Consider the following 27,876-nt stretch of genomic DNA (forward strand, 5'->3'; position numbering starts at 1 on the left):
AGTTCTGTATCATATCCCGTGCTCACATTGTGTGAGCTCCTGGCAGGAGAAAGTGGGCGTTCCCCAGCAGGCGTGATGTCACTGAAGCCTGTGAGAGCTGTGTATGGACAACCCCTTTAACACCATAAAAAAAGGGGGGGAAATGGCAGAATCGTGTTTTTTATTTAAATTAATAAAAATTCGAAAAAACAAGATGCCAACTACTTTGGTAAAAAACTATCCATTCTAGAAAGACCGAGATTAAAAAAAATCCCAAACTTTTACGTGGACCTGAAGGCCAAAAGTGGGGTGTATTGTATTATTGACATGCAGTTCTGTGCCTGGATGGTGGATGATGGCTGCATTGGGACCTCATCCAATCACATATACATATAAATATGGAGACTAGTAACGATAGATCTGTATGGACATATTTTACATTGTTATAGACATATAGGGGGAGATTTATCAAAACCTGTCCAGAGGAAAAGTTGCCCAGTTGCCCATAGCAACCAATCAGATCGCTGCTTTCATTTTGCAGAGGCCTTGTTAAAAATGAAAGAAGTGATCTGATTGGTTGCTATGGGCAAATTAGCAACTTTTCCTCTGGACAGGTTTTGATAAATCTCCCCCATAATGTTTTATACAGTACAAACAAAGCAATGCTGCAACCACATGAACAGCTATTGAGGAAAAGATAGATAGGAGATAGATAGATTGATAGATAGATAGATTGATAGATAGATAGATAGATAGATAATAGATAGATGATAGATAAATATGAGATGGATAGATATGAGATAGATAGATAGATAGATATGAGATAGATAGATAGATATGAGATGGATAGATATGAGATAGATAGATATGAGATAGATAGATATGAGATAGATAGATACGAGATAGATAGATATGAGATGGATAGATATGAGATAGATAGATATGAGATAGATAGATATGAGATAGATAGATACGAGATAGATAGATAGATAGATATGAGATAGATAGATAGATATGAGATAGATAGATATGAAATAGATAGATAGATAGATAGATATGAGATAGATAGATATGAGATAGATAGATATGAGATGGATAGATAGATAGATAGATAGATATGAGATGGATAGATGGATAGATAGATACAAATCCACAAAGATCACACAGCACAGTAAGTGAATAAAAAACATATTTATTGACCCATGGTCAGCAGTGGATACGATGTTTCTGCGGCATCACACCATCATTCTCAAGCAGTCCACTGCTGACCATGGGTCAATAAATATGTTTTTTATAGATATATGATAGATTGATTTGAGATAGATAGATAGAATATGAGAGATAAAGACAGATAGATAGATAGATAGATAGATAGATATGAGAGATAAAGACAGATAGATAGATAGATAGATGATAGATAAATATGAGATAGATAGATATGAGATGATAGATAGATAGATAGATAGATATGAGACATAAAGACAGATAGATAGATAGATAGATAGATAGATATGAGATAGATAGATATGAGATGATAGATAGATAGATAGATAGATAGATAGATAGATATGAGAGAGAGAGAGATAGATGATAGATAGATATGAGATAGATAGATATGAGATAGATAGATATGAGATAGATAGATAGATATGAGATAGATAGATATGAGATAGATAGATAGATATGAGATAGATAGATATGAGATAGATAGATAGATAGATATGAGATAGACATGATATAGATAACTAATGATTGATAGACAGATAGATAGATATGAGATAGATAGATATGAGATGGATAGATATAGATAGATAATGATTGATAGATATAGATGGATAGATATAGATAGAATGATTGATAGATATAGATGGATAGATAATAATTGATAGACAGATAATGATTGATAGACAGACACCTTTCAGGCCTCTCAGGTGTCCTCTGGGTCTGTAAGGTAACAGGTTGATGTACAGTCTTCTCCTCCCTCCTCTCCTCCTCTCCTCAGACACATCTCTCCCCCCCCCCCCCCCCCCCCCCCTCCACACACACAGCGGCTGCTTCTACCATTAACCCCTTTCTGTCCATCCTCCTCTGCCTGCCTGTTAACCCTTGCAGTGTTGCAGTGCCCGTGCCTCTCTCTGCAGTGTGACACCCCCCGGAGACACCCTCCCCTCCCCTCCGTCATCCTCTGTGTAGTGGAGACAATCCCCAGCACAGGCGGCGGGAGCAGCTCTTCTCTGCAGACTGTCAGTGCTCGGGCTCCAGGACGAGGTGGGTTCTGGGCTGAGGACTTTCTCAGGACCGGCAGTGCAGAGCCTGAGGAGCATGCATGGACTCCTGTGAGATGAGGAGGACATAAGCACCTGTGCCATCACCCTGCTCCTTTATTTCTGGGGTACCTACCTGAAGATACACCCCCAAAATCAGATGCCAGCAGGACCCCCCAGAGGCTTTTTTTTTGGTGATGTCACATCCGTAGCCCGGGTCTGAGCACCTCTTGTAGAAGCTTCTCCTCCTCCTTCTCCTCTTCTCTCCTTCTGCTGGGCTCCAAACTTTGGCTGCTGGATCAGCACCAGGGACAGCGCAGGATGTTCAGCAGCGATCAGTGCTGATGTGTTGGCCAGACAGGGGAGCAGCACAATGCAGACTCCTCCGAACATCCTCGTCCTAGCCCTCCTGGCTCTGCTGGATCCTTCTCAGGTACAGTGAACTAGCTGGGGTCCACCACCACCCCAACAACTACCACCACCACCAGATTCTGCTTGTAGATGCTATATGACTTAATGCCATGCTCCATCCATCCAGTGTGGCACAGATCATTGCATGTACTGCTGTGACTGGCACTGTCTAGAGCTGTGTTTTTCCAACCAGGGTGCCTCCAGCTGTGGCAAAACTACAATTCCCAGCATGCCCGGACAGCCTTCGGCTGTCCGGGCATGCTGGGAATTGTAGTTTTGCCACAGCTGGAGGCACCCTGGTTGAGAAGCACTAGTCTACAGGGATGTGCACAGATATTTTGGGAGATGGGGAAAAAAAAAAGGTCACTTATCATATTTTATATAAATGCCCACAAAATAATGCCAGACTACCCAGCAGTGCCCAGGGTACTATTAAGAGGAACATCAAAAGGGCAGGGGCTGAAATGTAAAAAAAAAAAAAAAAAAAAAAGGTCACTTATCATAATTATATAAATGCCCCAAAAACGATGCCAGACTACCCAGCAGTGCCCAGGGAACTTTTAAGAGGAACATCAAAAGGGCAGGGGCTGAAATGGAAAAAAAAAAAGGTCACTTATCATCATTATTTATATAAATGCCCAAAAAATAATGCCAGACTACCCAGCAGTGCCCAGAGTACTTTTAAGAGGAACATCAAAAGGCAGGGGCTGAAATGTAAAAAAAAAAAAAATGAAAAAAAAAAAGGTCACTTATCATAATTATATAAATGCCCCAAAAATAATGCCAGACTACCCATCACTGCCCAGGGTACTTTTAAGAGGAACATCAAAAGGGCAGGGGCTGAAATGGGAAGAAAAAAAAAAAAGTCACTTATCATAATTATATAAATGCCCCAAAAATAATGCCAGACTACCTAGCAGTGCCCAGGGTACGTTTAGGGGGAACATCAAAAGGGCAAGGGCTCAAAAATAATGCCAGACTACCTAGCAGTGCCCAGGGTACATTTAGGAGGAACATCAAAAGGGCAGGGGCTGAAATGGGGAAAAAAAGGTCACTTATCATCATTATTTATATAAATGCCCAAAAAATAATGCCAGACTACCCAGCAGTGCCCAGGGTACGTTTAGGAGGAACATCAAAAGGGCAGGGGCTCAAGCCCCCTTTCTAGTCAAGCTGTGCAGGTCCCTGCTGGTCTAGGTATTTGGCTTTTGTTTTTTGGGTGATCAGATGAGGGGTCTGGGATGGATCAGGCATGTGTCCAGTACCCATTGCAGAGAAGGGAAGGAACCTAAGAAGGAACCAGGCTAGAAGAACTTTAATGGATCAGGCTTGTAGGGAAGCCGGGTCCAGCACAACCCCAAAAAGAACTTCCCAGTGAAAGCAATAGATAGCTGAGGAAAACTGCTCCTGACAGCAGCATTACCATGCTCCAATGTGTTTACTGCTCCGGGCTGGAGGATGGCCAGAACCCTGCTGGATTTCACACCAAAGCAGAATGCCAACTAATCCTCCTCGCTCCCTCTCTCAGCCCTCTTTTTGGACTTTAGACAAAATGCCAGATCCTTGGTGTCTGTCGGTGTCTAGAGCTGGCATGGTATTAGGTCAAAAGGGGGCAAAGCACTCTAGGGCTGCTGAAAGGTAGAAAGATGCGCAGTCTCTTTTTTTTTTTTTTTTTGGCGTTGTGGAAGTCTAACGACATCTTAATGAAGTGTAATGGGCTTAGGATTTGGAGTCAAGGATCTGTAATGTTTAACTAAATGCATGGTGGTCCTGGGGAAAAAAAAAAAATATATATATATATATATATATATATATATATATATATATACACACAATGGATATCATAGATTGGTAATGAAATAATAATTATATATATATATATATATATATATATATATATATATATATATATATATATATAAGATATAGATAAAACATGAGTATATAGATGCAACATGAGAAGCTATTCAGCTATGGTGCAATAATGAAATAGTGAGATACTTAGCTTGCAATTTGGCGGCCAAATAGCTTGAACCGTCCCACCACAGTAATGAAAAAAAAAAAAAATAATAATAATATATATATATATAAATATATATATACATATATATATATATATATATATATATATATATATATATATATATCGGTAATGGATACAGAAGAGTGGTAGTGGATTTGATGTGATGCAGCATTTTGGGTAAACAGGTAATTCCTGCCACCCCTGGTGCATGTAAAATCCTATTAGACTCAAGCCCCATTTTTTATTCATTTATTTATTATTTAGGATAAATCCATGAATCTCCTGTCCCAGTCCCCAGTGCATTGTCTTACAGACTGCGTGATGCATGGATATGGGTTGTTCCCCGTGCCCCTGTGTGTCGTTGTTTCTTTGGCTGGGTTCACACCACGTTTTTGCAATACAGTTCCCATATAAGGTTTTTGATGAAAAACGGATTCCTCGAACCCGGACTACGCTGTATCCAAACGTGTGTACAAATTTTAACCCCTATACGTTATGAAAAATGATGTTCGGTTGCATCTGTTTTTTTAAGAAAAAAAAATTTATACTTTTTTAACTTTTCACTGCATAAAGTTTCACTTGTTTGATTGAAAATCCAAGAAAAAAAAACTGTGCAAAGTCAAAAATCGTATGGTGCCGTATTGCACATACGGTTCTCTACGGTTCCCATTGACTCCCATGTTAAAAATAAATAAATAAAACGTATACGGTTTAATACGGTTTTTCACCGGACCAGAAACCGTGGTAGGCAATAGTTTTGGGTATGGAAAAAAAAAACGGACAAAACCGTATAAGCAAAATGGACACAACCGGATGCATCTTTTACATACAGTTTTCAATGGAGAGTCAATGCATACGGTTTTCAATACGGTTCCGTACGGTTTTCACATTGAAAGCGTATACGGGAACTGTACCGCAAAAACGTGGTGTGAACCCAGCCTTACCGTGATTACTTGTAAATGTCTGCGCGCGCGCCTGTAGATATCCGTATTTATAATGCATACATATTAATCGCCCGCTTAGGTTATGGGGGCTATAAAGAGATGGGGAATGGATTTGCATTGGTAATAGGACAGGGTTTTTGGGCATTTTTTATTTTATTTTTTACATTGATGTTCATTCGTGAAGCAGATTTTGGTTTTTTACTTATTTTTGCACATCTGTTATAGAAATAATCTGCTGGAGCCTTCAGAGTGTGTGTGTGCTTGCATAGTAATCCTAAGGGTACGTTCCCACACGGCGTATTTTGCTGCGTATTTGCTGCGTATTTGGTGCTGCGTATTTTCCTACCCATTGACTTCAACATAGAAAATAAAATACGCAGCAGCAAATACGCAGCAAATACGCCGTGTGGGAATGTACCCTTAATGTTAGTAAAAAAAAAAAGAAACATTTTAGGGAATGGCATCGTTTGGAAGATTGGTGCAATTCTGACCAGGGATTGGAGATAAAGAGCCCACCTAGAGAAGTGTTTTCCAAACCTATATGCCTCCAACGTGTTGCAAAACTACAACTCCCAGCATGCCTGGATAGCCGAAAGGCAGTGTTTCCCTTGAGGTTTCCTCCTCAGGTTTTTTTTCCCCAACCAGTGTGCCTCTGGCTATTGCAAAGCTACAACTCTCAGCATGCTCGTACAGCCTTCGGCTGTCCAGGCATGCTGGGAGTTGTAGTTTTGCAACAGCTGGAGGCACACCGCTTGGAAAACACCACCCTAGAGGTTTCCTCCACAGGATTTGTTTTCCTCTTCTGTGTGCTGGAGGATGACTCCTTGTGAATTGAGGATTTGCTGTTGGCTGTCCGGACATGCTGGGAGTTGTAGTTTTGCAACAGCTGGAGGCACACCGCTTGGGAAACACCACCATAGAGGTTTCCTCCACAGGGTTTGTTTTCCTCTTCTGTGTGCTGGAGGATGACTCCTTGTGAATTGAGGATTTGCCGTTGGCTGTCCTGGCATGTTTGGAGTTGTAGTTTTGCAACAGCTGGAGGCACCCTGGTTGGGAAACTCTGTCCTTTTTTCCATTTGTATTGCAGTGTTTCCCAACCAGTGTGCCTCCGGCTGTTGCAAAACTACAACTCCCAGCATGCCTGGACAGCCTTTGGCTGTCCGGGCATGCTGGGAGTTGTAGTGTTGCAACAGCTGGAGGCACCCTGGTTGGGAAACACTGTCTTGAGCTTTCCTCCACAGGGTTTTTTTTTTCCTTTTGTATTGCAGTGTTTCCCAACCAGTGTGCCTCCAGCTGTTGCAAAGCTACAACTCCCAGCATTCCTGGACAGCCATTGGCACAGCTGGAGGCACACTGGTTGGGAAACACCACCCTAGAGGTTTCCTCCACAGGGTTTTTTTCCCTCTTCTGTGTGCTGGAGAATGACTCCATGTGAATTGAGGATTTGCCGTTGGCTGTCCAGGCTTGCTGGGAGTTGTAGTTTTGCAACAGCTGAAGGCACCCTGGATGGGAAACACTAAGGGATTGAGGCTGTATGTGTTTATTAGAGGCCGTTTGCATCTGACCTTTGCTACATTTGCCTTTATATTGTCAGAAAGAGAGTAGTTGATGTTTGGCATAATATTCTAGCAGATGTGATTCCGCAGTTACCAGATATCTGTCCTAAAGATAAACACAATATAAGGACGAACTAGATCAACCAGGTGTTTTTTTTTTTTTTTTTTGCTAAAAAAATTGTTTATTTTCCTATGTCAGCTGTTACAATCATGCTTATAAGTTTGTCAATATGTATTCTATTATTTGTATATAAAATGTGTATATATATATATATATATATATATATATATATATATATATAAAGAAAAGAACAAGGTCCGGCACTAGGTTGCAGGTAAAAACTTCTTATTTCTTTATTTGAAGATTCTGCAGTACAGGGTAGAAAGGCTGACGCGTTTCGCTAAAGAGCTTAATCGGAGTCTACGATTAAGCTCTTTAGCGAAACGCGTCAGACTTTCTACCCTGTACTGCAGAATCTTCAAATAAAGAAATAAGAAGTTTTTACCTGCAACCTAGTGCCGGACCTTGTTCTTTCCTTCACAAGTGAGCAGCCGGAGGCGGTACCGGCCGGTCTACGGCACAGGTGGCGAGGAGGGCGTGCACAGGGTGAGCGACTCACAAGTCAGCCTTTGATATATATATATATATATATATATATATATATGTATATATATATATACACATACAGTAGTCCCTCAACATACGATGGTAATCCGTTCCAAATGGACCATCGTATGTTGAAACCATCGGATGTTGAGGGATCAGTGCAATGTAAAGTATAGGACAGTGGTCTACAACCTGCGGACCTCCAGATGTTGCAAAACTACAACACCCAGCATGCCCGGACAGCCGTTGGCTGTCCGGGCATGCTGGGTGTTGTAGTTTTGCAACATCTGGAGGTCCGCAGCTTGTAGACCACTGTTAGAGGAAGTTGTACTCACCTGTCCCCGCCGCTCCGGACCGTCACCGCTCGTCACCGCTGCCCTGGATGTCGCCTTCCATCGCTGTCGCCGCGTCCCCGAGGTGTCCCCGACGCTCCGGCAAGGCCTCTGCTTCCCCGGCATCCGCGCTCTCCGTCGCCGCCATCACATCGCTACGCACGCCGCTCCTATTGGATGACTGGATAGCGTGCGCAGCGACGTGATGATGACGATGGAGAGCGCCGATGATGCAGGGGATCCCGAAGAGGACGCGCCGGAGCCCCGAGGACAGGTAAGTGATCGTCAACGGACCACACGGGGCACCGTAAACGGCTATCCGGAGGCAGCTGAAGCAGTCTGCGCTGCCGGATAGCCGTTTATGCGATGGCCCCGACATACAAAAGCATCGTATGTTGAGGCTGCCTTCAACATGCGATGGCCTCTGAGAGTGATCGTATGTTGAAATGATCGTATGTCGGGACCATCGTAGGTCAGGGGGTCACTGTATATATATATATATATATATATATATATATATATATATACATAGGACTGCAGATTGTGTCTCCCCTAAAGAGATAAATTGACAAAGTCAGCTCTGCTACATCAGTCAAGTAATCCTTTATGACAAGGAAACTATGTTGGGAAATGTTTTGATATCAAATAGCTTTTATCATGTTTCATCTTAGTTCAGTCTCAAGTCAAGTCTGGCTTCTTGAATCCCACAGTGCTGGGAGAGGATAGTCCACAAGGACACAGTCAGTGTCGGGCGTTCCAGACATGCTGTACATACAAAAAATGTAAAAATAAAGTAATGTTCACCTTAAAGACCGAGATTTATTTGCACGTTGATTTTTTTAGTTGAAGAAATTGGTTCAATGAAAAGACTTGGAGCTGCGTTGCGTGTTGTGTGGGAGGAGCCTGCACTTTGCGTTGTTCTATGGTTACATATCTCACCTAGTGATCCGTGATATATCCTTCTAATATCTTCACATTCAGGTCACCTTGGACATCGACTTTCTGGGTCTGTTCATGTGAAAACATTTCTTGTATGTTCTCCGTGAGCTCAATGTAAAGTTTTTTCCAATAGTCTTTGATTTCACAGAGCGGTTCGTCTATAGATGTTCTGAAGGCATTACTAAAGAAAACGTAAGGAAAACGCAGGCATGCAGGTGGCTTATAGTAAAGCTATTTATCTATCTATCTCATATATATCTATCTATCTATCTCTCTATCTATCTATCTATCTATCTATCTCATATCTATCTATGTATCTCTCTATCTATCTATCTATCTATCTCATATCTATCTATCTATCTATCTATCTATCTATCTCTTTATCTATCTATCTATCTATCTCATATCTATCTATCTATCTCATATCTATCTATCTATCTATCTATCTCATATCTATCTCTCTATCTATCTATCTCATATCTATCTATCTATCTCATATTTATCTATCTATCTATCTCATATCTATCTATCTATCTATCTATCTCATATCTATCTATCTATCTATCTCATATCTATCTATCTATCTATCTATCTATCTATCTATCTTATATCTATCTATCTATTTATCTCATATCTATCTATTTATCTCATATCTATCTAACTATCTCATATCTATCTATCTATCTATCTATCTATATTCTACCTATCTATCTCATATCTATCTATCTATCTACCTCATATATATCTATCTATCTCATATCTATCTATCTATCTATCTATCTATATTCTACCTATCTATCTCATATCTATCTATCTATCTATCTATCTACCTCATATATATCTATCTATCTCATATCTATCTGTCTGTCCATCTATCTCATACCTATCTATCTATCTATCTATCTCATATCTATCTATCTATCTATCTATTTATCTCATATCTATCCAGGGTTCAAGTCCTGCATGAACTCATGGGAACAGAGTTCCTGCACTTTTTCCACAGCAGGAACACAGTTCCCATTAGCAGGAGTCCTGCAGGACCAGCCCTCAAAGGGGTACTCCACCCCTAGACATCTTAAAGGGGGACTCCGCCTCTAGATAAGATGTCTGATTGCGGGGTCCCACTGCTGAGGACCCCTGCGATCTCAGCTGCAGCACCCGAGACATCCGGTGCATGGAGGGAACTTCACTCCGTGCCGAATGACTGGGGAAGGGGGACATCACAGCCAATGCATATCTATGGGAAGGGGAGTGACGTCACAAGCCTCCGGCGCTGCACGCTCTAACTGAATTCCGGGTGCAGCAGGGAGAATGCGGGGGTCCCCATCGGCGGGACCCCTGCGGTCAGACATCTTATCCCCTATCCTTTGGATATTGGATAAGATGTCTAGGGGTGGAGTACCCCTTTAAAGGGTTACTCCGCTCCCCAGCATCCTGATCATTGAGTTCCGAACGCTGTGTGTGGGCTTCCGTGTTCACGCCCGCCCCCTCGTGATGTCATAGCCCGCCTCCTCAATGAAAGTCTATGGAAAGGGGACGCTACGGGTATTACGCCCCCTCCAATAGACTTGCATTGAGGGGGTGGGATGTGATGTCACATGACGGGGCGTGATGTCACCAGGGGGGCGGGCGTGAACACGGAAGCCCGCACACAGTGTTAGGAACTCAATGTTCCGGACGCTGAGGAGCGGAGTAACCCTTTAAGTGGAAATCTTTCGTGAGTTCCTACACTTTTTTTCCCCAGGACTTGACTCCTGTATCTATCTATCTACCTACCTACCTAAACACCTACCCTAGTCTGTAATATATTGCCTCAAAGTTTCTAGGCATTGTGAGCTCTACATATTTATAGTTATCAAGCTGATAAATATTTTCTAGCAGTCCATAAAGTGACCTGTTCTGCCTCCAATTTGTCTTCATGTCGGCGCCATCTGTTGGCTGGACTAAGTTTTGCTTTGATAGGTTAATTTTGCCCTATTTGCCATTTCTAGTTTATTAAGCCTTCAATCTTCTATGTCCTTTAACAATAAAGGGCGTCCAGTTGCATTTTCACATAAAAGAAGATATTCCACAACCGTATTGGGCATTCCTTCACACATATTGGTCATTATACAGGTGTGCCCACCCTTACCTCTCAGTACAATTTGTAAAGGATTCTGAATTCTCATAATACAAAATTAATTCATTATCATAATTCTGGGCCGAATGCAATTCACATCACGACCACTGGGTGGTCACATCTAGACATATACAGTATAAACAGCTCCCGACAGAGTATTACAAAATTATGCTTATTTTTCACACAAAAAATAATATGGAGATAACAAGCCAATAGGAATGGTAAGGTTGGGCACACCTATAGAGATGTAGCAGAGTTAAAGAAATGTTCCAGTATTAGAGAAACGCTGCTTCTTTTTTTTTTTTTTTTTGCAAAACCAGCGCCACTCCTGTCCACTGGTTCTGTGTGGTATTGCAGCTCAGCTCCACTGAAGTAGATGTAACTGAGCTGTAGTACTACACACAACCTGTGGACAGGAGTGGTGCTGTTTTTGCAAAAAAAAAAAAAAAATACATATATAAATATATATATATATATATATATATATATATATATATATATATATAGTGTTTCTCTTATATTGGACTACCCCTTTAATAGTGGGTGGAAGAGCCTTTAATGGGTGTGGTAATGCACTAAGTCTGACTGTTTATTCTGCTACATCTGTATGCGCATAGACTTGCATAAGAGGGACAGATGTAGCAGAGTTAATTTAGAGTCATATCACATTAACTAAATGTGTTAAAGGGATACTCCACTGGAAAACATTTTCTTTTAAATCAACTGGTGCCAGAAAGTTAAACAGATATGTAAATTACTTCTATTTAAAAATCTTAATCCTTCCAGTATTTATCAGTTGCTGTATGATCCACAGGAAGTTCTTTTCTCTTTGAATTTCCTTTCTGTCCATTTTAGGAACTGTCCATAGTAGGAGCAAATCCTCATAGAAAACCTATCCTGCTCTGGACAGTTCCTAAAATGGACAGAAAGGAAATTCAAAAAGAAAAAACTTCCTGTGGAGCATATAGCAGCTGATAAGTACAGGAAGGATCAAGATTTTTTTAATAGAAGTGATTTACAAATCTGTTTAACTTTTTGGCACCAGTTCATTTAAAAAATAATGTTTTCTAGTGTTTTCCCTTTAAAGCAGGTACAGGTACAGAAAGGTACAGATTGAGCTGAGTTAACAGAGTGATAGCGGAATATTGTATTAACCCATTAAAGGGGTTATCCAGGAAAAAACATTTTTTTTTTATAAATCAACTGGCTAAATTACTTCTATTAAAAAGCCTTAATCCTTCCAATAATTATCAGCTGCTGAAGTTGAGTTGTTCTTTTCTGTCTGGCAACAGTGCTCTCTGCTGACATCTCTACTTGTCTCAGGAACTGCACAGAGTAGAGGAGGTTTGCTATAGGGATTTGCTTCTACTCTGGACAGTTCCCGAGACAGGTGTCCTCAGAGAGCACTTAGACAGAAAAGAACAACTCAACTTCAGCAGCTAAAAAGTACTGAAAGGATTAAGATTCAATAATAGAAGTCATTTACAAATCTGTTTAACTTTTTGGAACCAGTTGATATATGAAAAAATAGTTTTTTCCTGGATAACCCCTTTAAGTCTCACCGTTAACTCTGCTACATCTGTATGTATTTAAAAAAAAAATGACAATGGTATAGTTATTGGGGCTTCAGCAGTTGCCCCTGCCCCCTGTATCATCAATTTTTAGGAACCATCATGCATCCGATTATTGGGAATGCTCCCCATGTAAAGTATGAGTAGGGGGTAAACATCGGGGGTGCAGAGGGTTGCACCCAGGACCAAGAGCCTGAGGGCCTCATGAGGTCTGTTTTTCCTCTAGGAGTAGACCAATTCTATAAATGAGATTTATAGATTGGGGCCCCAAATTTTTAAGTCACGCCTCTGATTTTTTTTTTTGTCCTGGAGAAGTATACAGATTGTATGTAGCCTGTATTTGTTTCCATGGCATCTTTTTGCAAAGTAACTTTCCTGCAGAAAAAAATAAAGTCAGCTCTTTAGTGCCACCTAGTGGTGGTAGTTTCCATGTCAAGTCAATACTCCACCCATTTTAGAGAGCCTTGAAACATGACTAGGGATTATAAGTCAAACCAGAATCTCCTCCAAGAGGAAGAGACAGTTATCTTGCCCCTCATCAGTACAGAGGAAGATGCCGGTCTGCAGGGAGAGAGGCCTTTTATAGAGGTCAGAGGGGATAATGGAGATTGCCAAGCGGAGATCAAACGTCTTTAATGGGTAGAGCTTTGTTCTATTGCTATGTTTTTCAAACAGTGTGTCCACAGCTGTTGCAAAACTACAACTTTCAGCATGCCCGGACAGCCTTCGGCTGTCCGGGCATGCTGGGAGTTGTAGTTTTGCAACAGCTGGGGACACACTGTTTGGAAAACACTGGTCTCCTGAGACTCTACCTCCAATAGGTGGCACCAGAGAGCAGTTTTTTTTCCTGGAGCTAATTTGCATACTTATGCTTCGTCGGGGACCATTGCCTTACCCTTATGACGTCTGGTATAAACATTACACTCCTCCGGCCTCTAGCGTCAAGAATAATTTTTTTCCCTCCTAAAATTATAAATAAAAATAAATGCAGTAATAATAAGTCATTAAATGATGCTCTTCTGTTACTAACAAAAAAAGTCTATTTATTTATTACCTAAATCTACTTCTGGAAAATCTGGGTGTTTTCATGCATTTTTAATGTTTCTTTCCCCCTCTTCTACTTTGCAACCAAAAAAGTGATTTTTTTTTTTTGCGGCGTCTCCTAAGTCTATGTTAAAAATGCAAGAAGAAGAAAAAAATATTCCAAGAAATGTTAGAAAATGCAACAATGTCAATGCAATGTAATAATGATAATAATAATTAGAGATGAGCGAACTTACAGTAAATTCGATTCGTCACGAACTTCTCGGCTCGGCAGTTGATGACTTATCCTGCATAAATTAGTTCAGCTTTCTGGTGCTCCGGTGGGCAGGAAAAGGTGGATACAGTCCTAGGAGACTCTTTCTTAGGACTGTATCCACCTTTTCCAGCCCACCGGAGCACCGGAAAGCTGAACTAATTTATGCAGGATAAGTCATCAACTGCCGAGCCGAGAAGTTCGTGACAAATTGAATTTACTGTAAGTTTGCTCAACTCTAATAATAATAAAAAATAAAAATAATAATAATACATATTATTATCAACTAATATAATTATTATTATAATTATAATTATTATTTATTGTTATTGTATTATTGTTAATGTTATTTATTATTGTATTATTATTATTATTATTTATTTTTATTGTTATTGTATTATTATTGATATTGATATTCATATTATTATTTATTATTGTATTATTATTATTATTATTATTATTATTATTATTATTATTATTATTGTAAAGTAATGCACCACAGATAATAAAAAAGCATCTGCATATGAAAAAAAAAATGCTTAAAAAATTATTGTTAAAAGGCACAAACAAAAACATTTAGAATTATGAAAAACACCAAAAATGGTCACAATGCTGTATGTTGCGCCAATCTAAAAACAATTTCTGCCTAGCTATGCACCTGTAGAGGAAATCTAATACTATATTATTTGACATATACATATGTACCATTACTTACCTTTCCTCATGTCTCATCATATCCCAAAATGTCTGTCATAAGATCACAAGCTTAGAAGACAAACATGATTTTGTGACGCTCTGTCAGGAGATGTTTATGCAACATGTGTGGATCTGTGTTGCCACCCAGTGGTTGTGATGGGCAGTGCAGCCAGTTGTGGGTTTTGCTAACATGTCGTGATATTGTATTGAATTTGTATTATGAAAAGTTGGAATTCCTAAATGGGCACTGTCAGAATCAAAAACTTTTTACATGTTGTACATCTTGGCAAAACCTTAACCTTTCTAATATACTTCCTAGAAAAATTATCCCCATTTTATAAAAATCATAGCTTATAAATAAAAGACCACTAGGGGTCCCCATACCATCCAGAACATAATCTTGTCTGGCTGCAGTATCATCTTTGTCCCAGCTAAAGAACGGGCTGGGACAAAGTCCAGGAAGTGAGGGCAGGACCAGTACACTTCTGTGCTCACTACTGTCTTATCAGACTGCAGCATGAAAACAGAGAGGAGGGGGTTACAGAGCAGCCTGCAGTGATTGGATGAAGAGACCCAGCACAGCACAGCAGACTCAGGGGGGAAGTGAATGCATGGTGAGTGAGGGCGGGCTCACTGCTTGCCTTGGACACGCCCCTTTCTGAGCAGTGGGTGTCAGAATGAGTGAGCAGCAGAACAAAGGTATTTGTGAGCCAAATACAGAAGCTAGACACATAAAAAAAAGACATGAAAAGCATCGGCATGGTCTAGTTAGTAACATATAGATGCATTTGTTTTGTCTGTAATATGACAGGTACATTTTATCCAGTATTAAAAACTCATAGCTGTTTTTTTTTTTTCCAGAAAGCACCACCCCTTTCCTCAGGTTGTGTGTGGTACTGCAGCTCAGTTCCATCAAAATGAATGGAGCTGAGTTGTAATACCAAACACAACCTACGCTTAAAGGGGTACTCAGCTGCCCTGCTTCCAGAGCTCCGCTCCCCAGCGTCCGGAAGTTTATTGTTCCGAACGCTGTGTGCGGGCTTCCGTGTTCAGGGCCGCCCCTTGTGACGTCACGCCCTTCCCCCCTCAACGAAAGTCTATGGGAAGGGGGCGCGACGCCCCTTCCCATAGACTTTCGTTGAGGGGGCGGGTGTGACGTCACGAGGGGCGGCCCTGCATTAATCTCAAATTCCCACTCAGGCTTGCGCCCTCCTGGGACTAATTTCCCAAACTCGGGAACCCTAAATTTAAAATGTAACCTTTTATTCTTCTAAATTAAAAAGTGATTTTTGAGAAAACAAAATTAATGTGGATTAAAACCACAGTCATTGGTTCAGTTTCGGGTTTTAATTATTATATTCCCATTTTAATTAAGGGGATCCCTCTATTTCCGAGGTGATCTCAACTTTATAGGATTATTTTCCTTTTATTCAGTTCTCTTTATGTTATCCTGTCCCAATGCTGCTATTAAAAGGTACACACAGACAAACCCCCGACGTTTCGCCGGCCGTAACCGGCTTTATCAAGGGCCGAGGTGCTAAAGGGGCGGCCCTGAACACGGAAGCCCGCACACAGCATTCGGAACAATAAACTTCCGGACACTGGGGAGCGGAGGGCAGCGGAGTACCCCTTTAAAGGGGTATTCCAGGCAAAAACTTTTTTTTATATATCAACTGGAAAGTTAAACAGATTTGTAAATTACTTCTATAAAAAAAATCTTAATCCTTCCAATAGTTATTAGCTTCTGAAGTTTTCTGTCTAACTGCTCAATGATGATGTCACGTCCCAGGAGCTGTGCATGATGGGAGAATATCCCCATAGGAACTGCACAGCTCCCGGGACGCGAGTCATCAGAAAGCAGTTAGACAGAAAGAAACAACTCAACTTCAGAAGCTAATAACTATTGCAAGGATTAAGATTTTTTAATCAAAGTAATTTACAAATCTGTTTAACTTTCCAGAGCCAGTTGATATATAAAAAAAAGTTTTGGCCTGGAATACCCCTTTAAGGTTTGGTGTTGGTTTGGGGGGGGGGGGGGGGGGGGGGAAGCTGCTAAGTTTGAATAATTCAAGGAAACATAAGGGTGAATGTATCTGTACCCCTCAGAAGTTATCATGTAAAACAACTTGAGATGACTATAGGATGCTGCATTTATATAGAGCGAGGTAGGGGTTAATTATGCTTATGTAAAACAGATTCCTAAACAATATATGGCACCCCCCATGGCACGGCAGATGAACGTGTAGGAATAATCTGTAATAGTTTGTCAAGACTAATTTGTCAGCGTCTTCCCAGGGATGTAGAAATTGATGTTATCTCTGCCTTCAGCAAGACGAGTGCGCAGGAAACAGCAGGGGGCGCTCTCCTAAGTGCAGACAAGTTGTACCTAGTATCTGAATTATTATAATTTGTGTTGTTTTTTTTTGCAACCCCCTTTACATGAAATATTTGTGCATTTGAGGCGATGACAGATAGGACTATTCGAGATGCGTAAAATGCTAAATTGATACAATACAGAATGTAAAATAAAGTGATGAGAATACACTGAGAAATTGAGTATGTAGGGCGGTGTTTCCTAGCCGGTGTACCTCCAGCTGTTGCAAAACTACAACTTCCAGCATGCCCGGACGGCCAACGGCAAAGCCTTAACTCACAAAGAGTCATCCTCCAGCACATAGAAGAGGAAACACCCCTGTGGAGAAAACCTCTAGGGCAGTGGTCTTCAACCTGTGGATCTGCAGATGTTGCAAAAAACTACAACTCCCAGCATGCCCGGACAGCCGTTGGCTGTCCGGACATGCCGGGAGTTGTAGTTTTGCAACATCTGGAGGTCCGCAGGTTGGAGACCACTGCTCTAGGGCAGTGTTTCTAAACCAGGGTGCCTCCAGATGTTGCAAAACCACAACTCCCAGCTTGCCTGGACAGGGCAGGCTCTTCCTATAGGCAAAATAGGCAGCCCCTTAGAGCACCCTCCTGATGGGGGGTGCTGCTCTGCACTACACAAGAAAGCTAGACCCACCCATATGTGTGTCACCCCAATAAAATGATAATTACATACGGAGGGGTTTTGTTACAGTGTGTCACCCCAATATTATGATAATTACATGAGGAGGAGGTTTGTTACAGTGTGTCACCCCAGTAGTAAGGAGATTACATGAGGAGGAGGTTTGTTACAGTGTGTCACCCCAGTAGTAAGATGATTACATGAGGAGTGGGTTTGTTACAGTGTGTCTCCCAGTAGTAAGGTGATTACATGAGGAGTGGGTTTGTTACAGTGTGTCACCCAGTAGTAAGGAGATTACATGAGGAGTGGGTTTGTTACAGCGTGTCACCCAGTAGTAAGGAGATTACATGAGGAGTGGGTTTGTTACAGTGTGTCACCCAGTAGTAAGGTAATTACATGAGGAGTGGGTTTGTTACAGTGTGTCGCCCAGTAGTAAGGAGATTACATGAGGAGGAGGTTTGTTACAGTGTGTCACCCCAGTAGTAAGGAGATTACATGAGGAGGAGGTTTGTTACAGTGTGTCACCCCAGTAGTAAGATGATTTTATGAGGAGGAGGTTTGTTACAGTGTGTCACCCCAGTAGTAAGGAGATTACATGAGGAGGATGAGGAGGAGGTTTGTTACAGTGTGTCACCCCAGTAGTAAGGAGTTTACATGAGGAGGAGGTTTGTTACAGTGTGTCACCCCAGTAGTAAGATGATTTTATGAGGAGGAGGTTTGTTACAGTGTGTCACCCCAGTAGTAAGGAGATTACATGAGGAGGAGGAGGTTTGTTACAGTGTGTCACCCCAGTAGTAGGTGATTACATGAGGAGGAGGTTTGTTACAGTGTGTCACCCCAGTAGTAAGGTGATTACATGAGGAGGAGGTTTGTTACAGTGTGTCACCCCAGTAGTAAGGATATTACATGAGGAGGAGGTTTGTTACAGTGTGTCACCCCAGTAGTAAGGTGATTACATGAGGAGGGGGTTTGTTACAGTGTGTCACCCCAGTAGTAAGGAGATTACATGAGGAGGAGGTTTGTTACAGTATGTCACCCCAATAGTAAGGAGATTACATGAGGAGGAGGATTGTTACAGTATGTCACCCCAATAGTAAGGAGATTACATGAGGAGGAGGATTGTTACAGTGTGTCACCCCAGTAGTAAGGTGATTACATGAGGAGGGGGTTTGTTACAGTGTGTCACCTCAGTAGTAAGGTGATTACATGAGGAGGGGGTTTGTTACAGTGTGTCACCCCAGTAGTAAGGTGATTACATGAGGAGGTGGTTTGTTACAGTGTGTCATCCCAGGTGTGTCAAAGGGTAAGCCAATGGACAAGGGAGGCAAAATTAGCTTATGTGTAGGGTGGCAAAAATGTTTGTACCAGTCCTGGCTGGGAGTTGTAGTTTTACAGACTAGTTGAAAACCCCTGATGTTGGGTTCATCCATCTACTTAGCGTTGTCTGAAGCTTTAGTACTTGTCGTCCCCCATGAGTGTCCAGCATGCCTGTGCCCGCCTGTGCCCGCCTGAACAAGCCTGGGCTCCTTCTTCCCACCGGCTGCCCATTCTAATTGATCTACTTATATTCATTTCATGCCAAGACGATTTTAATCCATTTATTCCATTATCCTGTATTATGTCCGTCATGAATTTCTGTAAATAAGGTCCTAATGTGACATTTTACCACCTACCCTTCAACATTTCACTAGGAAATACAAAGCAAGCGCTTGTTTTCGGCTCCTGAAATGCAAGACTGCACAAGTTTAGCATTAAGCTCGGAACATTGGAGAGAGAAGGCAGATTCCCAGCCATAGCGGTGCGGAATATTAAAATGAATAGATATGAGAAGCGATTGTATTGATTTGGTCCTGATAGCGGATCAGGTCACTTACCGGGAGCCAATTACATGGTCTGTTCCAATGGCTGACGGAAGAAATCCGTGCGCACACACCGCCTGTGTGCATAAGGTTCATTCTTTGTTTTCTGCATTTGCAAAATGGGTTTGATGTCAAAACGAAGCGGAGGGCAGATGCCCCGTTGCTTTATTGTTCTCATTGTTTGTTGTTGTTGTCTTTCAAATTATTTTTGGAATATATGGAACTGAATTTATCATACACTAATCCCCTATCTACAGGGACCCCAACCGCTGGGACCCCCGTGAGCTCCTGTATGAGGCCCTGTTTACTTACCCATCCTCCGCACGCTCTGCCTCCCACCTTCTTGGACGAGCGCAAGTGACAGCCCGCTCAGCCAATTTACCAGGTGTGATGGGACATCGCTGCCGCCAGGTATTTGCTGAGGGGTCGTCACTTGTGTTCCTCCAGAAAGGTGGAGGCCATAGTGCGTGAGTGGTAAGGAGATTACATGAGGAGGGGGTTGTTACAGTGTGTCACCCCAGTAGTAAGGAGATTACACGAGGAGGGGGTTGTTACAGTGTGTCACCCCAGTAGTAAGGAGATTACACGAGGAGGGGGTTGTTACAGTGTGTCACTCCAGTAGTAAGGAAATTACATGAGGAGGAGGTCTGTTACAGTGTGTCACCCCAGTAGTAAGGAGATTACATGAGGAGGAGGTTTGTTACAGTGTGTCTCCCCCCCCCCCCCCCAGTAGTAAGTAGATTACATGAGGAGGGGGTTGTTACAGTGTGTCACCCCAGTAGTAAGGAGATTACATGAGGAGGAGGTCTGTTACAGTGTGTCACCCCAGTAGTAAGGAGATTACATGAGAAGGAGGTTTGTTGCAGTGTGTCACCCCAGTAGTAAGGAGATTACATGAGGAGGAGGTTTGTTACAGTGTGTCTCCCCCCCCCCCCCCCAGTAGTAAGTAGATTACATGAGGAGGAGGTTTGTTACAGTGTGTCACTCCAGTAGTAAGGAGATTACATGAGGAGGAGGTCTGTTACAGTGTGTCACCCCAGTAGTAAGGAGATTACATGAGGAGGAGGTTTGTTACAGTGTGTCTCCCCCCCCCCCAGTAGTAAGTAGATTACATGAGGAGGAGGTTTGTTACAGTGTGTCTCCCCCCCCCCCCCCAGTAGTAAGGAGATTACATGAGGAGGAGATTTGTTACAGTGTGTCCACCCCCCACCCCCACCCCAGTAGTAAGGAGATTACATGAAGAGGGGGTTTGTTACAGTGTGTCACCCCAGTAGTAAGGAGATTACATGAGAAGGGGGTTTGTTACAGTGTGTCACCCCAGTAGTAAGGTGATTACATGAGGAGGAGGTTTGTTACAGTGTGTCACCCCAGTAGTAAGGAGATTATATGAGGAGGAGGTTTGTTACAGTGTGTCACCCCAGTAGTAAGGAGATTACACGAGCAGAGTTTTTGTTAAAGTGTGTCCCCCAGTAGGCAGGGGGGGGGGGGTCAAGGGGTGGCAAAACTAGCTTTCATCTAGGGTGGCAAAAATCCTTGCACCAGCCCTGCCCGAAGTACTGGCAGACAACACGTCTTGCTCCCAAATCGCCTTCCCTCACCCAGATCCGCAGCTCGACTTCCGGAGCTGCGCCTACAGTGGGTGCAGCAGATGACAGGTGGCCAGCAGGGGGCACCATACAAGGGGCGCAGCAATTCACAATTGAATAGTGCACAAGTGATCCAGCGTTTTCCTGGCTCAGTCTCTGCATAAGGAAGACGGACGGTTTCACCCCAGGCAGCAGTGCGCCCTAGGCGGCTGCCTGGCTTGCCTAGCGGAAGCGCTGGTCCTGGGGATACTGTATATAATGTGAGGGGTGGACTCACTTATGGGAGATACTGTATATATAATGTGAGGAGTGGACTCACTTATGGGAGATACTGTATATATAATGTGAGGGGTGGAGTCACTTATGGGATATACTGTATATATAATGTGAGGGGTGGACTCGCTTATGGGAGATACTGTATATAATGTGAGGGGTGGAGTCACTTATGGGATATACTGTATATAATGTGAGGGATGGAGTCACTTATGGGATATACTGTATATAATGTGAGGGGTGGACTCACTTATGGGATATACTGTATATATAATGTGAGGGGTGGAGTCACTTATGGGATATACTGTATATAATGTGAGGGGTGGAGTCACTTATGGGATATACTGTATATAATGTGAGGGGTGGAGTCACTTATGGGATATACTGTATATATAATGTGAGGGGTGGACTCACTTATGGGATATACTGTAGATATAATGTGAGGGGTGGAGTCACTTATGGGATATACTGTATATTTAATGTGAGGGGTGGACTCACTTATGGGATATACTGTATATATAATGTGAGGGGTGGACTCACTTATGGGAGATACTGTATATATAATGTGAGGGGTGGAGTCACTTATGGGATATACTGTATATATAATGTGAGGGGTGGATCACTTATGGGAGATACTGTATATATAATGTGAGGGGTGGACTCACTTATGGGAGATACTGTATATATAATGTGAGGGGTGGACTCACTTATGGGAGATACTGTATATATAATGTGAGGGGTGGAGTCACTTATGGGATATACTGTATACATAATGTGAGGGGTGGAGTCACTTATGGGAGATACTGTATATATAATGTGAGGAGTGGAGTCACTTATGGGAGATACTGTATATATAATGTGAGGGGTGGAGTCACTTATGGGAGATACTGTATATATAATGTGAGGGGTGGAGTCACTTATGGGAGATACTGTATATATAATGTGAGGGGTGGAGTCACTTATGGGATATACTGTATATATAATGTGAGGGGTGGACTCACTTATGGGAGATACTGTATATAATGTGAGGGGTGGAGTCACTTATGGGATAAACTGTATATAATGTGATGGGTGGACTCACTTATGGGATATACTGTATATATAATGTGAGGGGTGGACTCACTTATGGGAGATACTGTATATAATGTGAGGGGTGGACTCACTTATGGGAGATACTGTATATAATGTGAGGGGTGGAGTCACTTATGGGAGATACTGTATATATAATGTGAGGGGTGGACTCACTTATGGGATATACTGTATATATAATGTGAGGGGTGGAGTCACTTATGGGATATACTGTATATATAATGTGAGGGGTGGACTCACTTATGGGATATACTGTATATATAATGTGAGGGGTGGAGTCACTTATGGGATATACTGTATATATAATGTGAGGGGTGGAGTCACTTATGGGATATACTGTATATAATGTGAGGGGTGGAGTCACTTATGGGATATACTGTATATATAATGTGAGGGGTGGACTCACTTATGGGATATACTGTATATATAATGTGAGGGGTGGACTCACTTATGGGAGATACTGTATATAATGTGAGGGGTGGAGTCACTTATGGGAGATACTGTATATATAATGTGAGGGGTGGACTCACTTATGGGAGATACTGTATATAATGTGAGGGGTGGAGTCACTTATGGGAGATACTGTATATAATGTGATGGGTGGACTCACTTATGGGATATACTGTATATATAATGTGAGGGGTGGAGTCACTTATGGGATATACTGTATATAATGTGAGGGGTGGACTCACTTATGGGATATACTGTATATATAATGTGAGGGGTGGACTCACTTATGGGAGATACTGTATATAATGTGAGGGGTGGAGTCACTTATGGGAGATACTGTATATATAATGTGAGGGGTGGACTCACTTATGGGAGATACTGTATATAATGTGAGGGGTGGAGTCACTTATGGGAGATACTGTATATAATGTGATGGGTGGACTCACTTATGGGAGATACTGTATATAATGTGAGGGGTGGACTCACTTATGGGATATACTGTATATATAATGTGAGGGGTGGACTCACTTATGGGATATACTGTATATATAATGTGAGGGGTGGACTCACTTATGGGATATACTGTATATATAATGTGAGGGGTGGACTCAATTATGGGAGATACTGTATATATAATGTGAGGGGTGGACGCACTTATGGGAGATACTGTATATATAATGTGAGGGGTGGAGTCACTTATGGTATATACTGTATATATAACGTCAGGGGTGGACTCATTTATGGGAGATACTGTATATAATGTGAGGGGTGGACTCACTTATGGGATATACTGTATATATAATGTGAGGGGTGGACTCACTTATGGGAGATACTTTATATATATAATGTGTGGGGTGGAGTCACTTATGGGATATACTGTATATATAATGTGAGGGGTGGAGTCACTTATGGGATATACTGTATATAATGTGAGGGGTGGAGTCACTTATGGGATATACTGTATATAATGTGAGGGGTGGAGTCACTTATGGGATATACTGTATATATAATGTGAGGGGTGGACTCACTTATGGGATATACTGTATATATAATGTGAGGGGTGGACTCACTTATGGGAGATACTGTATATATAATGTGAGGGGTGGAGTCACTTATGGGAGATACTGTATATATAATGTGAGGGGTGGAGTCACTTATGGGATATACTGTATATATAATGTGAGGGGTGGACTCACTTATGGGAGATATTGTATATATAATGTGAGGAGTGGACTCACTTATGGGAGATACTGTATATAATGTGAGGGGTGGACTCACTTATGGGAGATACTGTATATATAATGTGAGGGGTGGAGACACTTATGGGATATACTATATATATAATGTGAGGGGTGGACTCACTTATGGGAGATACTGTATATAATGTGAGGGGTGGACTCACTTATGGGATATACTGTATATATAATGTGAGGGGTGGAGTCACTTATGGGATATACTATATATATAATGTGAGGGGTGGACTCACTTATGGGAGATACTGTATATATAATGTGAGGGGTGGACTCACTTATGGGAGATACTGTATATATAATGTGAGGGGTGGACTCACTTATGGGAGATACTGTATATATAATGTGAGGGGTGGACTCACTTATGGGAGATACTGTATATAATGTGAGGGGTGGAGTCACTTATGGGATATACTGTATATATAATGTGAGGGGTGGAGTCACTTATGGGATATACTGTATATATAATGTGAGGGGTGGACTCACTTATGGGAGATACTGTATATATAATGTGAGGGGTGGAGTCACTTATGGGATATACTGTATATATAATGTGAGGGGTGGACTCACTTATGGGAGATACTGTATATATAATGTGAGGGGTGGAGTCACTTATGGGAGATACTGTATATATAATGTGAGGGGTGGAGTCACTTATGGGATATACTGTATATATAATGTGAGGGGTGGAGTCACTTATGGGATATACTGTATATATAATGTGAGGGGTGGACTCACTTATGGGAGATACTGTATATATAATGTGAGGGGTGGACTCATTTATGGGAGATACTGTATATAATGTGAGGGGTGGAGTCACTTATGGGATATACTGTATATAATGTGAGGGGTGGAGTCACTTATGGGAGATATTGTATATATAATGTGAGGAATGGACTCACTTATGGGATATACTGTATATATAATGTGAGGGGTGGACTCACTTATGGGATATACTGTATATATAATGTGAGGGGTGGAGTCACTTATGGGATATACTATATATATAATGTGAGGGGTGGACTCACTTATGGGAGATACTGTATATATAATGTGAGGGGTGGACTCACTTATGGGAGATACTGTATATATAATGTGAGGGGTGGACTCACTTATGGGAGATACTGTATATAATGTGAGGGGTGGACTCACTTATGGGATATATTGTATATATAATGTGAGGGGTGGACTCACTTATGGGAGATACTGTATATATAATGTGAGGGGTGGAGTCACTTATGGGAGATACTGTATATATAATGTGAGGGGTGGACTCACTTATGGGAGATACTGTATATATAATGTGAGGGGTGGACTCACTTATGGGAGATACTGTATATAATGTGAGGGGTGGAGTCACTTATGGGATATACTGTATATATAATGTGAGGGGTGGACTCACTTATGGGAGATACTGTATATATAATGTGAGGGGTGGACTCACTTATGGGAGATACTGTATATATAATGTGAGGGGTGGACTCACTTATGGGAGATACTGTATATATAATGTGAGGGGTGGACTCACTTATGGGAGATTACTGTATATATAATGTGAGGGGTGGACTCAGTTATGGGATATACTGTATATATAATGTGAGGGGTGGAGTCACTTATGGGATATACTGTATATAATGTGAGGAGTGGACTCACTTATGGGAGATACTGTATATATAATGTGAGGGGTGGAGTCACTTATGGGATATACTGTATATATAATGTGAGGGGTGGAGTCACTTACAGGAGATACTGTATATATAATGTGAGGGGTGGAGTCACTTATGGGAGATACTGTATATATAATGTGAGGGGAGGACTCACTTATGGGATATACTGTATATATAATGTGAGGGGTGGACTCACTTATGGGAGATACTATATATATAATGTGAGGGGTGGACTCACTTATGGGAGATACTGTATATATAATGTGAGGGGTGGAGTCACTTATGGGATATACTGTATATATAATGTGAGGGGTGGACTCACTTATGGGAGATACTGTATATAATGTGAGGGGTGGAGTCACTTATGGGAGATACTGTATATATAATGTGAGGGGTGGAGTCACTTATGGGATATACTGTATATATAATGTGAGGGGTGGACTCACTTATTGGATATACTGTATATATAATGTGAGGGGTGGACTCACTTATGGGATATACTGTATATAATGTGAGGGGTGGAGTCACTTATGGGATATACTGTATATAATGTGAGGGGTGGAGTCACTTATGGGATATACTGTATATATAATGTGAGGGGTGGACTCACTTATGGGATATACTGTATATATAATGTGAGGGGTGGAGTCACTTATGGGAGATACTGTATATATAATGTGAGGGGTGGACTCACTTATGGGAGATACTGTATATATAATGTGAGGGGTGGAGTCACTTATGGGATATACTGTATATATAATGTGAGGGGTGGAGTCACTTATGGGATATACTGTATATATAATGTGAGGGGTGGACTCACTTATGAGAGATACTGTATATATAATGTGAGGGGTGGAGTCACTTATGGGATATACTGTATATATAATGTGAGGGGTGGACTCACTTATGGGAGATACTGTATATATAATGTGAGGGGTGGAGTCACTTATGGGAGATACTGTATATATAATGTGAGGGGTGGAGTCACTTATGGGATATACTGTATATATAATGTGAGGAGTGGACTCACTTATGGGAGATACTGTATATATAATGTGAGGGGTGGACTCACTTATGGGATATACTGTATATAATGTGAGGGAGTGGACTCACTTATGGGAGATACTGTATATATAATGTGAGGGGTGGAGTCACTTATGGGATATACTGTATATATAATGTGAGGGGTGGACTCACTTATGGGAGATACTGTATATATAATGTGAGGGGTGGAGTCACTTATGGGATATACTGTATATATAATGTGAGGGGTGGACTCACTTATGGGAGATACTGTATATATAATGTGAGGGGTGGAGTCACTTATGGGAGATACTGTATATATAATGTGAGGGGTGGACTCACTTATGGGAGATACTGTATATATAATGTGAGGGGTGGACTCACTTATGGATATACTGTATATATAATGTGAGGGGGTGGACTCACTTATGGGAGATACTGTATATAATGTGAGGGTGGACTCACTTATGGGAGATACTGTATATAATGTGAGGGGTGGACTCACTTATGGGAGATACTGTATATAATGTGAGGGGTGGACTCACTTATGGGAGATACTGTATATATAATGTGAAGGGGTGGACTCACTTATGGGAGATACTGTATATATAATGTGAGGGGGTGGACTCACTTATGGGAGATACTGTATATATAATGTGAGGGGTGGACTCACTTATGGGAGATACTGTATATATAATGTGAGGGGTGGACTCACTTATGGGAGATACTGTATATATAATTGTGAGGGTGGACTCACTTATGGGAGATACTGTATATAATGTGAGGGGTGACTCACTTATGGGATATACTGTATATATAATGTGAGGGGTGGACTCACTTATGGGAGATACTGTATATAATGTGAGGGGTGGACTCACTTATGGGAGATACTGTATATATAATGTGAGGGGTGGAGTCACTTATGGGAGATACTGTA

General features: G+C 41.6%; 1 protein-coding gene across 1 annotated transcript in view; it reads left to right on the plus strand.

Annotated features, from left to right (window-relative positions):
- The first annotated feature begins 2,102 nt into the window (after positions 1-2,102).
- Positions 2,103-27,876, plus strand: part of OLFM3 (olfactomedin 3) — a 245,936-nt gene continuing 220,162 nt past the window's right edge. The window contains exon 1 of the mRNA XM_056523435.1: positions 2,103-2,676. Coding sequence (XP_056379410.1) covers positions 2,617-2,676 — 60 coding nt within the window. The 5' untranslated portion in view covers positions 2,103-2,616. The remainder of the gene's footprint in view (positions 2,677-27,876) is intronic.

Source organism: Hyla sarda, chromosome 6, assembly GCF_029499605.1.
Source record: "Hyla sarda isolate aHylSar1 chromosome 6, aHylSar1.hap1, whole genome shotgun sequence".
NCBI classification, from domain to species: domain Eukaryota; kingdom Metazoa; phylum Chordata; class Amphibia; order Anura; family Hylidae; genus Hyla; species Hyla sarda.